General features: G+C 42.6%; 1 protein-coding gene across 1 annotated transcript; it reads right to left on the reverse strand.

Moving 5' to 3' along the window:
* Positions 1–83: 83 nt before the first annotated feature.
* s1pr5b (sphingosine-1-phosphate receptor 5b) lies at positions 84–4,204 on the reverse strand. The gene is made up of 2 exons (XM_053418482.1): positions 4,067–4,204; positions 84–2,652 (listed from the first exon to the last, which is right to left on the reverse strand). The coding sequence occupies exon 2, from the start codon at positions 2,388–2,390 to the stop codon at positions 1,167–1,169; it is 1,224 nt and encodes a 407-aa protein (XP_053274457.1). The 5' UTR covers positions 2,391–2,652; positions 4,067–4,204; the 3' UTR covers positions 84–1,166.
* Between the last annotated feature and the right edge of the window lie 8,215 nt (positions 4,205–12,419).

Below are 12,419 nucleotides of genomic sequence, written 5' to 3' on the forward strand. Positions count from 1 at the left end.
ATCTCAGGTACACAAAAACTAAAACACACCTACACAGCTTCAGTGTGCACACACAAAGAAAATAAAGCAAAAACTCTTTGGAATATTTTAAGAAAACATTTTTATTTCTTTCATGAAAAGAAAGCTAAAGTTTGGGCCTTCTTGTTACAAAATAGATATAATTTACAACATAGATGACAGAAAAAGATTTCAGCAATACAAAAACGTCACTACATGAATTACTGTACAATAAAAACAAACTGATCATAAGACCAAGAAAAAAACATCTGTAACAAAAAGACTGATGTCAAGGTAATTTCATAAAAAGAAACATTCTGTAACTTAAACTACAAGTGGAAATATTTGGTGAACATGAAAATAGTGAATGAAAGTTATCTGCCCTGATGTTTTATTTGGCTTAAAAGTGCTCCTGACGCAGCTTGATAATGATGCTTAACACCTTTATTATTTAATATAGCTGCAGTTTAAAAATGATTTTACAGGTGAATGCAGATTATTTGGTTTCAGTCAGAGTCAGTGTAATGTAATGTAACTGATATATCTGTCAGTCAATCACACTACAGGCTATGATGACCTTTAGTTGTTTTATCTACTGTAGACATGTTTCCTGACTCACTGACATTTCAAAAATCATCCCCAGCAGAGGTTAACCACCACAGGGGGGGATTTTAATTTTGTGCCCCGCTCCCTCCCACAACATTCTTTCAACCGAGCCGTCTTTGTGAGAGTATCACTCTATGTCTTTCCTGTTATCTGACAATCTTAACTTGGCTTTCCTGACATATAGAGGTGCTGCAGCACAGCACACCACAGAGTCTGTGATGAATTTAAGGCACTTTGATATGGGGAAAAAAGCAGAGGCAATCCCACTCGTTCACCACTGACCCAGAAGGTCTTGGTGAAATGTTCATACTTTTTCGGTCACGAGAGCCTTGTATTTACAGAAATGCATTTTCATGGCCTTCTGTTGGCTGATCAGTTCACAATGAAGAATGTAAATGTGGTAACTGCACCACTCATGCCTCCATCACATCTGTTTCTGGTCTATTCCAAAATTGAGAACAACAAGAACTGCTTCCTCTAGGGAACAGACAAGTGCTACATGTCCTCTTTTTAGTGGGAAACCTATTCACACATTTATGGACTCAAACCATCAGTCTATGTCCTTATGATTTGAAAAGTTTGGGGTAAAGAGCTTTAATCGGAGATGGGGAGGTGATGACATTCCCAGAGGACATGGTCGTCTCTTGGCCCACCTCTAACTTCTGGGAGGCCACCTCAGTCTTACTGAAGCTGCACTCCAGGAACGGTATCCCGATCTTCTTCACTTGGCCATCTCTGGTCATCAGACACGGCCGACAGAGCAGTCTCAAGATGGCTCGCCTCATGTCCTTGCTGGTTAGCGTGTAGATGATTGGGTTGAGGAGCGAGTTGACCATGGCTACTCCCAGGAAGTAGTCAGCCTTGTAGAGCAGGCGGCAACTGTGAGTTGGACAGAAAAAGTCCATAAGGAGGAGGAGAAAGAGGGGAAGCCAACAGGCGATGAAGACGCCCAACACAATGGTGACTGTCTTGAGGAGGGCAATGTACTTCTCTGACTTCCTTGCCAAGCCTTTCCGTATGCTGGCTGATATGCCCAGCCGCTGGCGCTGTGTGTTGGTACGGACAATTCGGAATACTCTGACATAAAGGACCACAATGGCCAGGAGCACTGCACTGAACACAGATACGCAGCAGAGGATGTAGCTCTTGGCATAAAGTGGCAGCACTGTAGAACACTGGTCCAGTCTGTGCATGCAGTTCCATCCCAGAATCGGTAGGACCCCCAAAAAGCCTGCGAGGGCCCAACTTGCACCAATCAATGCTAACATTCGTCCCCGCTTGGCTCCATGGTATGGCCTCATTGTCACCATAGTAACATGGCGTTCAATTGCAATGGCCAGGAGACTAATGATGGAGGCAGCCAGAGTGATGAACACCCCTCCTTCCCGGACAAACCATAGTAATGGTGTTAGGTTCAAAGTATTACGTCCGGACATGATAATGTTGGCCATGTAGGTAATCCCAGCCAATAGATCGGACAGAGTCAGGTTACCCAGCAGGTAATACATCGGCAGGTGGAACTTCTTGTTCCTCCAAATGGCGATGAGAACCACGGCATTCTCCAAGACAATGAGGAGACAAACCACCAAGAACGCGATGCCCTCAGGTTTGAGCCCCTCCCGGTAGCGGTCTTTCTGCAGCTTGCCAGTGTAGTTGTAATGTTCCACAATTACAGAGATGTCCTGGTACTCCCAGAAGAACTGCAGGTAGCCAGGAGAGGAGGGAGCGGGGGAGCTTGGGAATGTGGATGTCGAGGGCGAAGTCGCTGCAGTACTCAAAGCCTCCATGCTTTATGTTGCTTTTCTTCTATTCCGCCTGCAGTCAGTGGCTATAAAGTCATTTTCGTTAACATGCTATTGGCAGCAGGGGCTGTGAAGAATTAGTCCAGAGAAAACAAAACAAAAAAAGATACAGAAAAAAATGCTTGACCCTTTTCAACGGATGGAGGTGTTACATGAAGAGGATCCACCAAGAATCACTAGATGTTCTCCTTTTTGCCAGAGGAAGGTGCTGTTGAGCTCTGTTAGTCCTGGTCAGAAGGTCCAGACCCTGCAAAGAAACACAAAAATCCAAATCATTACAGAACAACTTGAAAACATCACAGACTTGAGTTAAAATACGTGAGCAATCATGCATTTTAACAAGACTACATTACACTGACACTCAAGCCATTTAGCCAATGAGTCAAACTTCATGATTTCAGAGTTTCACTGCAAAGCAAAGCATCGACTGGTGATGTGATTATTGAAAACGAACACGTCTCCTGACATATACAGTAAAGTTTATTGCTGCTCAATGGGCTGAGTGTACATATTTATATTCAGATGTCACAGGCCTTTGTGCCTTTGTGCGGAAATGAATCTTGACTTTGGCCAAACAGCTTGAATGTGATACTTGTGATGATATGAAACTCAAACTACAGGCATGACCATATGTCGTCCTCTAAAACAGATGAGACCCACTGATTGTTGACATTTGTGTGTGCAGATCATAGTGTCTTAATGGCCAAACGGAAACAAAGTAAAACAAAAATGTAGACTTTTCAGTTGTGTTTGAAATGTATGCCAGTCACTGCAATAACCAATCTTAACACATGCAATCAATTTGGCCCACATGCAGAGGAATTTCCCTCAATTCGACTTTCACAGTATAGATGAGGTGCGTTTGAAATGTCCCACACCACACACAATTTAGGACAGAAACAGCACGACTTAAGTTAATAGCATTTGCAAACCATGATCATAAATACATTGAAAGGTTGCGGTTGAATTATTGTCGATTTTATGTTAAAAACAATCAGGGTGATTAAGGTTGCATTCCTCTGAGTCTCTGTCGCGTACGGGAACGTTTTTTCCTGCTACTTGAGTCATATGTTAACATTTAACAAAGGGTCCGGAGACTTTAACCTGTTCAGTCTGTTGCAAAAGAATTTGGGATGTAACTGGTCCATGTTAGCGCAAACAAGAATGCAGAGTGTTGAAGAAGTATAACTCACTGGAGATCATGAATAAGAGTTTCGATGTCAAATTATTCTTGATGGATGTGATCCAGAGATTAGGCACAGTAAATCATAATTGCATGCATCAGAATATAGACAAGATTATAGTTTTGAAAATATTGACTTAAATTGTGAATATTTAAAAGACCATAAACAATATGTCATGTCAGTGAATTTGGCCTCATGCTTATTTTTTTGTAGGAAAATCTCCTTTCAAATTTTGGGGAAAAAGTTCTAGCATCCTTTCCTTTCCTTTGTGTAAATTATTTCATTAAGCAGCAGATTAATTTAAACATAAATCATCATAAATCTCTAAAGCAAATTGTTATTCTCCTCCTGACACTCTGTCATGTATAAACACGACACAAATTACACCGCATGAAAAAAACAAACAAACATCTGACTCAAATACAGCCAATAATAACCTTATCTAATAATACATTACATTGGATATGATGAAATTACCTTGAAATTGCTGCAGCATTGCCCCTTTTCCACACTTGATTTGCTTTTCAGTGAGGAGAATCCAAACATGAGCCCCGAGCGACTTACAGTCAAAACTAAGGCAGAGGGAGTGAAGGGAGACCTTAGTTGAAACATGCAACAGCTTAAGGGGGTTGGCCTATGCAAACTCTCTCTCTACTCGCTCTCTTCACTTTCTCTCTCTCTCTCTCTCTCTCTCTCTCTCTCTCTCTCTCTCTCTCTCTCTCTCTCTCTCTCTAGCAGACCTTTATGCAAAATCAGAAGCAGCAAAAACATTTATAATTTTTCCAATCTCTACTCTGTGAGGAACAGGAGCGATCATCACATTAAGATGTTGGTGATGCTCATCAATGTGATCAGTGGCTCTGATCCCGAAACCACAGCAGTTGTAGCTGGGCGCATTATGTTACTGAACTACAGATTGTTAACACCAGTGGTGGAGGAAGTACTTTTCACTTATGAATATAATAGACAAATGGATAAATATACAAAAGGGAACTCAAGTAAATGTAAAAGTACCGCCTTGACTAGAAAGAAAACCTGGTACTGCCTCTTCCCTACTGCAACAGTCAACGACAGCATTCAAGTTGAATTTCTTCCATTTTAAATGTTTCTTCACTAGTGGCACACGTTGCTTTCACTGCAGAAGTCGGGGTATTAACATCACCTGCACGCTCTGCCCCTCTCGTTTCTGACCCTAACCCTAAAAATCATAGGTGATCATGCTATGCAATACATTGAAAAAAAGTAGTAGATTACAAAGTTCAGATGTTTCTTGATACATGTAGGGGAGTAAAAGTGAAAAGTAACTGAAAGTAAATCTAATTAAATAAAGTAAAGATACATACAAAGTTTACTGAATTACAGTAACTAAGTAAATATACCTTGTTCCATCCAACCACAGGTGAATACAAATAGGTGATACAAACTGAGTCTCCCTGATAAAATCAAGCCTCTTCTCTTCCTAATCCAATGATAATGTGATGACAGCAAGACAAAAACCTTACATGAGCTTGTCATTAATTCCCATGTGACCTAAATTAACACTGCAGTTCAACACAAAAACCTAAGATTAGGAAAACTTTGCTGCCATTTTGCTGGAAGAACCAGTTTAAAAAGAAAGGGCTCAGTATCAATTTTCCGAGCTCTTGTGTTTCCTGAGTTCTTGATTCGTTAAGATCTAGATTTATTGCTCCCACGATTATCCGTTCACAACCCCCTACTTATGCAGGTGGGGAAGTCGAGTGAATCTGATTCACATGGTTTATGTTGTAATGACGGCATTCCAGTTCTCAGAGCGTGTCAGAGAGATTGTAGCGTGCTGCGACATGCCTCCGTGGCTCTGCTGCAAACCTCCCCTGCAGGGCCAGCAGGAGGTTTATCAGGACAAAACAGAGCAGAGGAGAGGTGAGAGGGATGCTGCATAAGCCTCACATAAAACGTGAATTGCTCTGTATGATGCACATGCTGTCCTGCATGTTCGTACTGTGCACATATCATACTGCATGGAACAGTTAGGCACAAACTCACTGACCCCTTGAACGTGTCTGCAACTGTTTTGCTTTAGCTGCGATATTCCTCCACTTCCCTGGTATGTCGTTCTTTCAAACAAATTTCCTTACCCGCAGTTTTGTGACGGTTGGAAATCCTGCTCTTTGTCCGGCTGATCCTCTGATATGTTACACTGCAGTGTGTGACTACACAAACAGAGGCTTCATTCAGCTAAACCTGTTTGTTGTTGGATTACCTGGTAAAGGTGTAGAATCCTGTTGCTCCATTGTGTACAATTTATGTCCTAGCCTGTTGATCTTTCTTCTTTGTCCACCCACCTCTTCTATATTTTACTCCGTCATCATTGCATGTTCCTCGTCAAAAAGTCGTATTTGTGCCTGACAGGGTCAAGTGGCTGCTTTTTAGGGCCCTGATAATGTCGGTTAAGTGCGACTGTTGACATACCGGCCACAATACCCGAGCCAACTCATGAAAAAAAGGACAGTGCGCTTGGTATTGAAACAGGATCAGTCCAAGCTGTTGGCTGAAATAAAAACATGAACGTCTCCCATCACAAAGGTACTGCTACAGCCTACTAACATCACAGGGAAGCTAGGAGGCTGCAGTGCTATTCAAAGTATTGTGTCCATTCAATATTATATGTGTGAGCAATATTGATGCACGGATTGCATAGACTGGGCTGATGAGCCAAGCATACATTTGGATTAGGATGACTGCAGATCCGATTCGTGCATCTCTAGTGTGCAACTATATGAATGTGTGTTACAGCGGCACATGTGTGTGTGTGTGTGTGTATGTGTGTTTTTGTCGCTACATCAATACTACTACCAGTAAGTGGTTGTGAGTGTCTAAGTCGTCTTTTCCAAACATCTTTGTTTCCGCCTGTGACGACTATTATGCAACATCTGAGTTGGACATTGGTCTTGTTGGTCACGATAATCCTGCCCCCCTGATGTAAGCAGTTCTCTCTTCTAGATGAGCAAAGTGTTGGTGCCAGCTTCAAATTGTTTTTCTGGCCAAGAGCCAGATCTGTGGCTGTTAAAACACAAAGAACTGGTTAGAGACCGGCTCAGAATCCGTCCCTTGAACTCCCTTGGTGGGAAATGGGTATGTTGTGTACGTCTTGTGCGTGTAAATGTGACATGCTTTACCCACACTCCCCGCAGCCTGTACCGCTGCGCGTAGGAGATGAACCCTTTCAGGAGATCATTAAAGTGTAATATCCTGTCGGGGTGAGCACAGAGGTCTCACATCAAAGCCTCGGAGAGAAACTGGACTTTGACAGTAAAGATGAGTAGTCTAACAGACTCACAGGACTCACACTAACCTGCACTGGAAGGAAAACCAGTCCTCTTTCATCTCCTTGTCTTGATCTTTTGAGGTTGACTCAGTCTGGTCTGTGTCTGCGTCCTTGTTACTGTTCCTTTTTTTTAATCTTCACTCCCAGTTGACTCATGTTTATCATGCAGGTGCAACTACACTTGCATGGATATCCCTCTCTGGTATTCTTAACATATGTTTTGGGCTACACACTTGCACACACTGCTGTTAGGCTGACTGCTGAGCTGAGGTGTGGATGCAATGTTGACCTTGATGAACCAGTTATGTGACCAACAGGAACCGTTTGTGGTGCATGATGGTTTGACTGTATATTTGGCCGACCACAGCCGCTCTGGTGATTTGACTCTACCAGAGTAGTGATGTTATGGTGGCTTATGTAATCTGGCAGTGCTGGTGGCAACAAGGTTTTAGCCGTAGCATTAATATTTTCATGCCCTTGATGTCTTGCAAGCCTGTCTGCAGAGGACATGGTTGTCAAAAGTAGGTGCACACTGCCATCAGATACTCTGGGAAATCAGGACCACCTACAATTTGAGAGCTGGAAACATGGAATCTTAATGGTGCAGTTTTGAAGGTGAATTTTTGACATAACAAAACCCGACCCGCACTTCCCCTTTGCAATAAAGCTTTAAAATACCCAAGATATCATTTCACAGCTTTTGCCTGTCAGACATTCATGAGGGTTGCGGTTTTCATTACCTACAAGGCAAAGGGATATTAATATGGCATTTTAAAATACTTTTTTCCTGTCGTCATTTCCTGTCTTCTTACTCATCACCTAAACACTTCAGGCAGGGGTCTTTCTAAGGCTATCGCACCCCTGGACCCTCCTGCAATCTATCACCACTCAGTCCTCAGTTGTAATCCACTGATAAGTCCTCAAAATCAAGACTAGCCAGACCAGCTCTGTGACGATAAGAAAACATTCCTCACTGTTAGCATTTCTGTCTCCTTCTCTTTCTTTGTGCCTTTTTTTCCTGTCACACAGCAGACTCCTCTTTAACCCTATGCTCCGCTCACCACATTTCCATACAGCCTCACTGAAGCGCGATGTTTACTTTCCAGTATCCAATCACTCCATGGGCTCGGGGGGTTGTGTTGCATGACCTAAGACAGTCCAGCCCACTCATCAGTGCATTGTTTGTTTGGATTTCCCTGCGGTCTATCTGCGGTTTGCGGTCCGCTGAAGGGCGATTTTATGAGGATCTGAGTTCCTTTGAAGTGATGGCAGGGCACAGTGGCTGGATGAGTCGAGGAATGAGTTCATAGGGAAAGTGTGGTGGTGGGGGGGCGGGGGGGGGGTCCAGGCGAGCTGGTCTTCTTCTGACGACAGCTGAGCGGTTGCTGGGAGATGCAGCGAGGAGCAATGAGCCTCTGCAATTAAGCTTGATTCCTGCAGGAAATGACCCGAATTACTCCAATTACTGTGATAACAGCAGATAACACCTTGGACAAAGAGAAGCCAGTGGTCTGTGTGTGTGTGTGTGTGTGTGTGTGTGTGTGTGTGTGTGTGTGTGTGTGTGTGTGTGTGTGTGTGTGTGTGTGTGTGTGTGTGTGTGTGTGTGTGTGTGTGTGTGTGTGTGTGTGTGTGTGTGTGTGTTCAATGCATGCATGGAAGTATACCTGTGCACGTACATCTGTTTTCTGTGTGTTTTCACAGTTTTTGGAAGGCAGACATCTGAACCCATCTGCAGTTTTCATCCAGTGGTTTCCATCCTCCAGTGTAGGGGTGGGTCGGGTCACTGAGCACTCTATTGGTGAGCCAGTCTATTTCTTTTGGCTTGGCTGTGTCTCAGCGCTGAAGCTGTGTTGGGTGAGCGTGGCTGCTGTCTGGATGTGTTCACTCCTGCACTGGCAGACTGTACAGGACTAATGAGATCCAGATTGAGAAACGTTCTTGGTTGAGGGTTGACCCACCATCTAGCTCGACCCTCAGGATGATGTGTTCGTTCTTCATTCTAACTCACAACCCCACTGTGTCCCTGAGGGCATCTGGGCATGTGTCTACCAGTTAGAGACGAGACATACTCTTTCATGTAAATGCAAATACACACATCTCCCCACATGGAAGAAAACTGCTCCACCATAAAACAAATTGTTACCTTCAAACAGTTCCAATGGCCCCCAGTAGAGAGCATAACATGGTCAGGGCTTAACAGTCTTCTTAAGTTCATCAAACTGAACCATATTACACACACTCATAGATATCAGTCCCCTAAACATGCCTGATTTAAAAGAAATCAAGATCCATGTATTGAAAATGTCAATCAAACAAACAAACAAACAAAGACGCCTGATCAGGAGTTTTTCTTTGAGTTTGTCAGAATTTACATTGAAATTATTTTCTGTTATTATAGATACAAATTTGTTCAATTAGTCAGGTAGTCTTAACTATCTTTATATACTACTAATAAAATTTACCAAAATGTTAAGCTTTAAAGCTGCACTAATCATCAATGTAAATGCTAATTCAAGTTATCTCTGTTTGTCTTTCTGTATATGGCTGTCATACCTCAAGAACTATTCTTGTTCACAGCTTCACACTTGGCTTGTGTAATGTTAGTGGCCCAATAAACTGCAGGGTCAAATCTTGTTCAATTTGGACACACTATCTGTTCATGATTCTAACAGGCGACCAATTCTCTGTAACAGTGGAGGCTAGGACTCATCAGCATTAGTGACATGGTAAAAACTAAATAAAGATTTAACTTAATCCAACATAAATGTACCCACAACTTTACCCAGTAAATTTCAAAAGTATTTTGTATCTTCACATTTATGTTTTAATATAATACTTGCAATGGGATTATACATTTGCAAACAACTCATACACATCTTTGCTTACCCACATGCACACACACAGATTCTATCCTTATGGAGCCCTCTTGAGACATGATGGTAATCGGAGGAGATGGGCGGACAAAGACATTACAACCGCACGGCAGCCATATGAATCCCTTTGGGACGCTCACTCCTGGTTTTTGTTGCTTGATCGAGTTTTGCTCTGTTTCTTTTTGGGCCCCTTGAAATTCCATCTTTCTCTGTTTCTCTCTTTTAAAGGAAAAAGAGAGAGAGAGCAGGAAATCTACAAACCAGTAAGAATGTAAATGAATGCCAGATCTCCAAGTTCCGACCCCTTTCTGCATCCCAGAATAATTTGTAAAATAAACGTGCAGTCGGGACACTGATAAGGTGAGAGTGAGGAGAAGTGCAGGCACAGGCCTGAAAGGTTTTATTTGTTTTCCTTTTCCTTCTGTTTCTTCTTCTTAGTCTCCCTTCTCTTTTTCATCTTTTGACCCCCACTCACTTTGTTCCCTCCGTAACCCTCTCTTTGTTTCCATTCTGGAGGTGTTTTATATGAGAGAAGCTCAGCCAAACATGGGCACAGTACCAGCTCAGTTAACCAGAGACTAAGGCTAGCGTGACTGGAAGTGATTTGAATTGAAGTCTGATTTCTTCTCTTTGATTTCCCCCAGTGTTTGTAGTTAAAGAGCATACCATTCAGAAATTACTGAACAATTATCCTCTCACATCTCTTATGAACAAATACAAATCAAAGCTGGCAGTATTAATGGTTATAAGACTTTCTCCTGAAGGCTCTTCAGTCAGTTCCAAGTGGTAAATCTGACCTTTGAATCAGGTTTGATGGTGCCAGTACGACAAACAGTAAAGGAGTAGGGAAATATGCTGCTTGACATTGTTGCCACATACATTGGAAGATAACACCCATGTCTTAATGCCTCAGAGATATGTTATTTTTTACCCAGACGTGATTAGCCTAGCATTGAGTGGAAGCTAGCTAATTATTAATTACAGCATATAATACAACAAACTCTTGGCTGCATTGTTGTCAATGTGGCTTTCTCAGTACCCTTGGGAACGTTAATCAAAAAGCTTTTGGACAGACTTTTAAACCTGAAAGTCTGGACTATAGTCTGAACCGAGGTTTGTGCCTTTGTTTCATTGTTTACATTTCATCCAATTAGTTTTGGTTTCACTTTGCAATTTATGGATCACCTTTTTCTTCTTCTAATGTTAAATTCTGTAACAACTTCCTGCCAATGGTCCAAAAGTTCAAACTATCAAAAAAAGGTATTCCTAAATGAACCAAATCCAGGCCCAGAGACAGGGGTCCAAAGCACCTTTCACACCTGCTATGTTGGTGCTGACAAGACAAGTGTGTGCAACCCTCCATAAATCATCAAGCACTAAATGATATGCTACAATAAAGTTGATTCAAAACACTGCTACTTTACGTACTTGCTAGAATCAACGATGAAGGATTCAGCAACAAGCTAAACATGTGTTGTTGATGTAAGCTGTGTTTTTATTGCATTTCAAGCTTACTAGTTCTGTTTTACAACGGGGAAAAGATCAGCAGCTCATAATTCAACCTCTAACTGGGCCTGTAATATCTGTCACGCCTGAGAGACAACAAGAGGCACTGGAGAAAGAGAAAATGTTATTCAAACAACTTATAACACACACTGCATTTTAATACAGACTTTTTAGGTTATATAAGCCTGCACTGCAAGTAAGATCTCTGATAGGCTGTTTTGTTTTGAGCGACACCCTGGCTCTTTCAGCGAGCCCATTAGACAAAGTCAAAGCTCTGATGTCATTCAAACTCTGCAACCAATTATGTGCGGTTGAGAGAAATTCAGATGCTGAAACTTAATGTTTTCCTCGGGTTTCTGAGCCTCTGCATCTATGTGTCAGTCACCCCTCTCTTTACTCCCTGAGCCCCACTACCTCCACCACCACCTCCCCCTCCTCCAGAAACCACATTTCAGAGCTGCTTGTTCCATTGCGAGCAGTGAGATGTCAGGTCACTAGCTCACCAGCAGCTGGGTCCTGTTTCACTGTGCTGCGGTGCAATTTTAGGGCAGGTTTCAGTAAATGGGGTGTCACGAGTGCAACAGCAGACTGTACAAAGACACAAACCAGCCGGCCTCTTGCAGCTAATTGGCTCCACGGTGAGACGTGAAAGAAAAGCAAAGGGAAATTTTAATTTTATCTGTGTTCTAAATGTGAACTACAGGGTTTCCCCCTACTCGGCCCTGAGCGATCGCAGCAGCAGCGTAATCACATCTGCCTACACACTCGCATGTATGGGCATGTACACACACACATAGTCACACAGAGAACCACATGGGAATAGGCTAAATTCTTCCAAAGCCATGTTTGACTCCTCATTTTTCAGACAACCCTTCTCTTTGCCCTTCTGCTTCAGGCGATCAGAAATAGAACAAGCTGACAGCCAGCAGGGACCTGAGAAACCTCCAGATTCACAAAGGTCCCAGTCAAAATTCCATCTGTTGAAAATCAGTCCGTTTCTCACGTTTTCAGCTCCATCCCGATTTGATTGCAAGCCACGATCACTTAAGGGATCTGGTTACTTTGCACGTATATGTCCAGACAAATTCAAATCTTACCGTTGTTCGCTTGTCAGCAGTGTGCAGCTGCAATCAAAGTTGTTGAG

Source organism: Pleuronectes platessa, chromosome 3 (genome assembly GCF_947347685.1).
Source record: "Pleuronectes platessa chromosome 3, fPlePla1.1, whole genome shotgun sequence".
Classification (NCBI taxonomy): Eukaryota; Metazoa; Chordata; class Actinopteri; order Pleuronectiformes; family Pleuronectidae; genus Pleuronectes; species Pleuronectes platessa.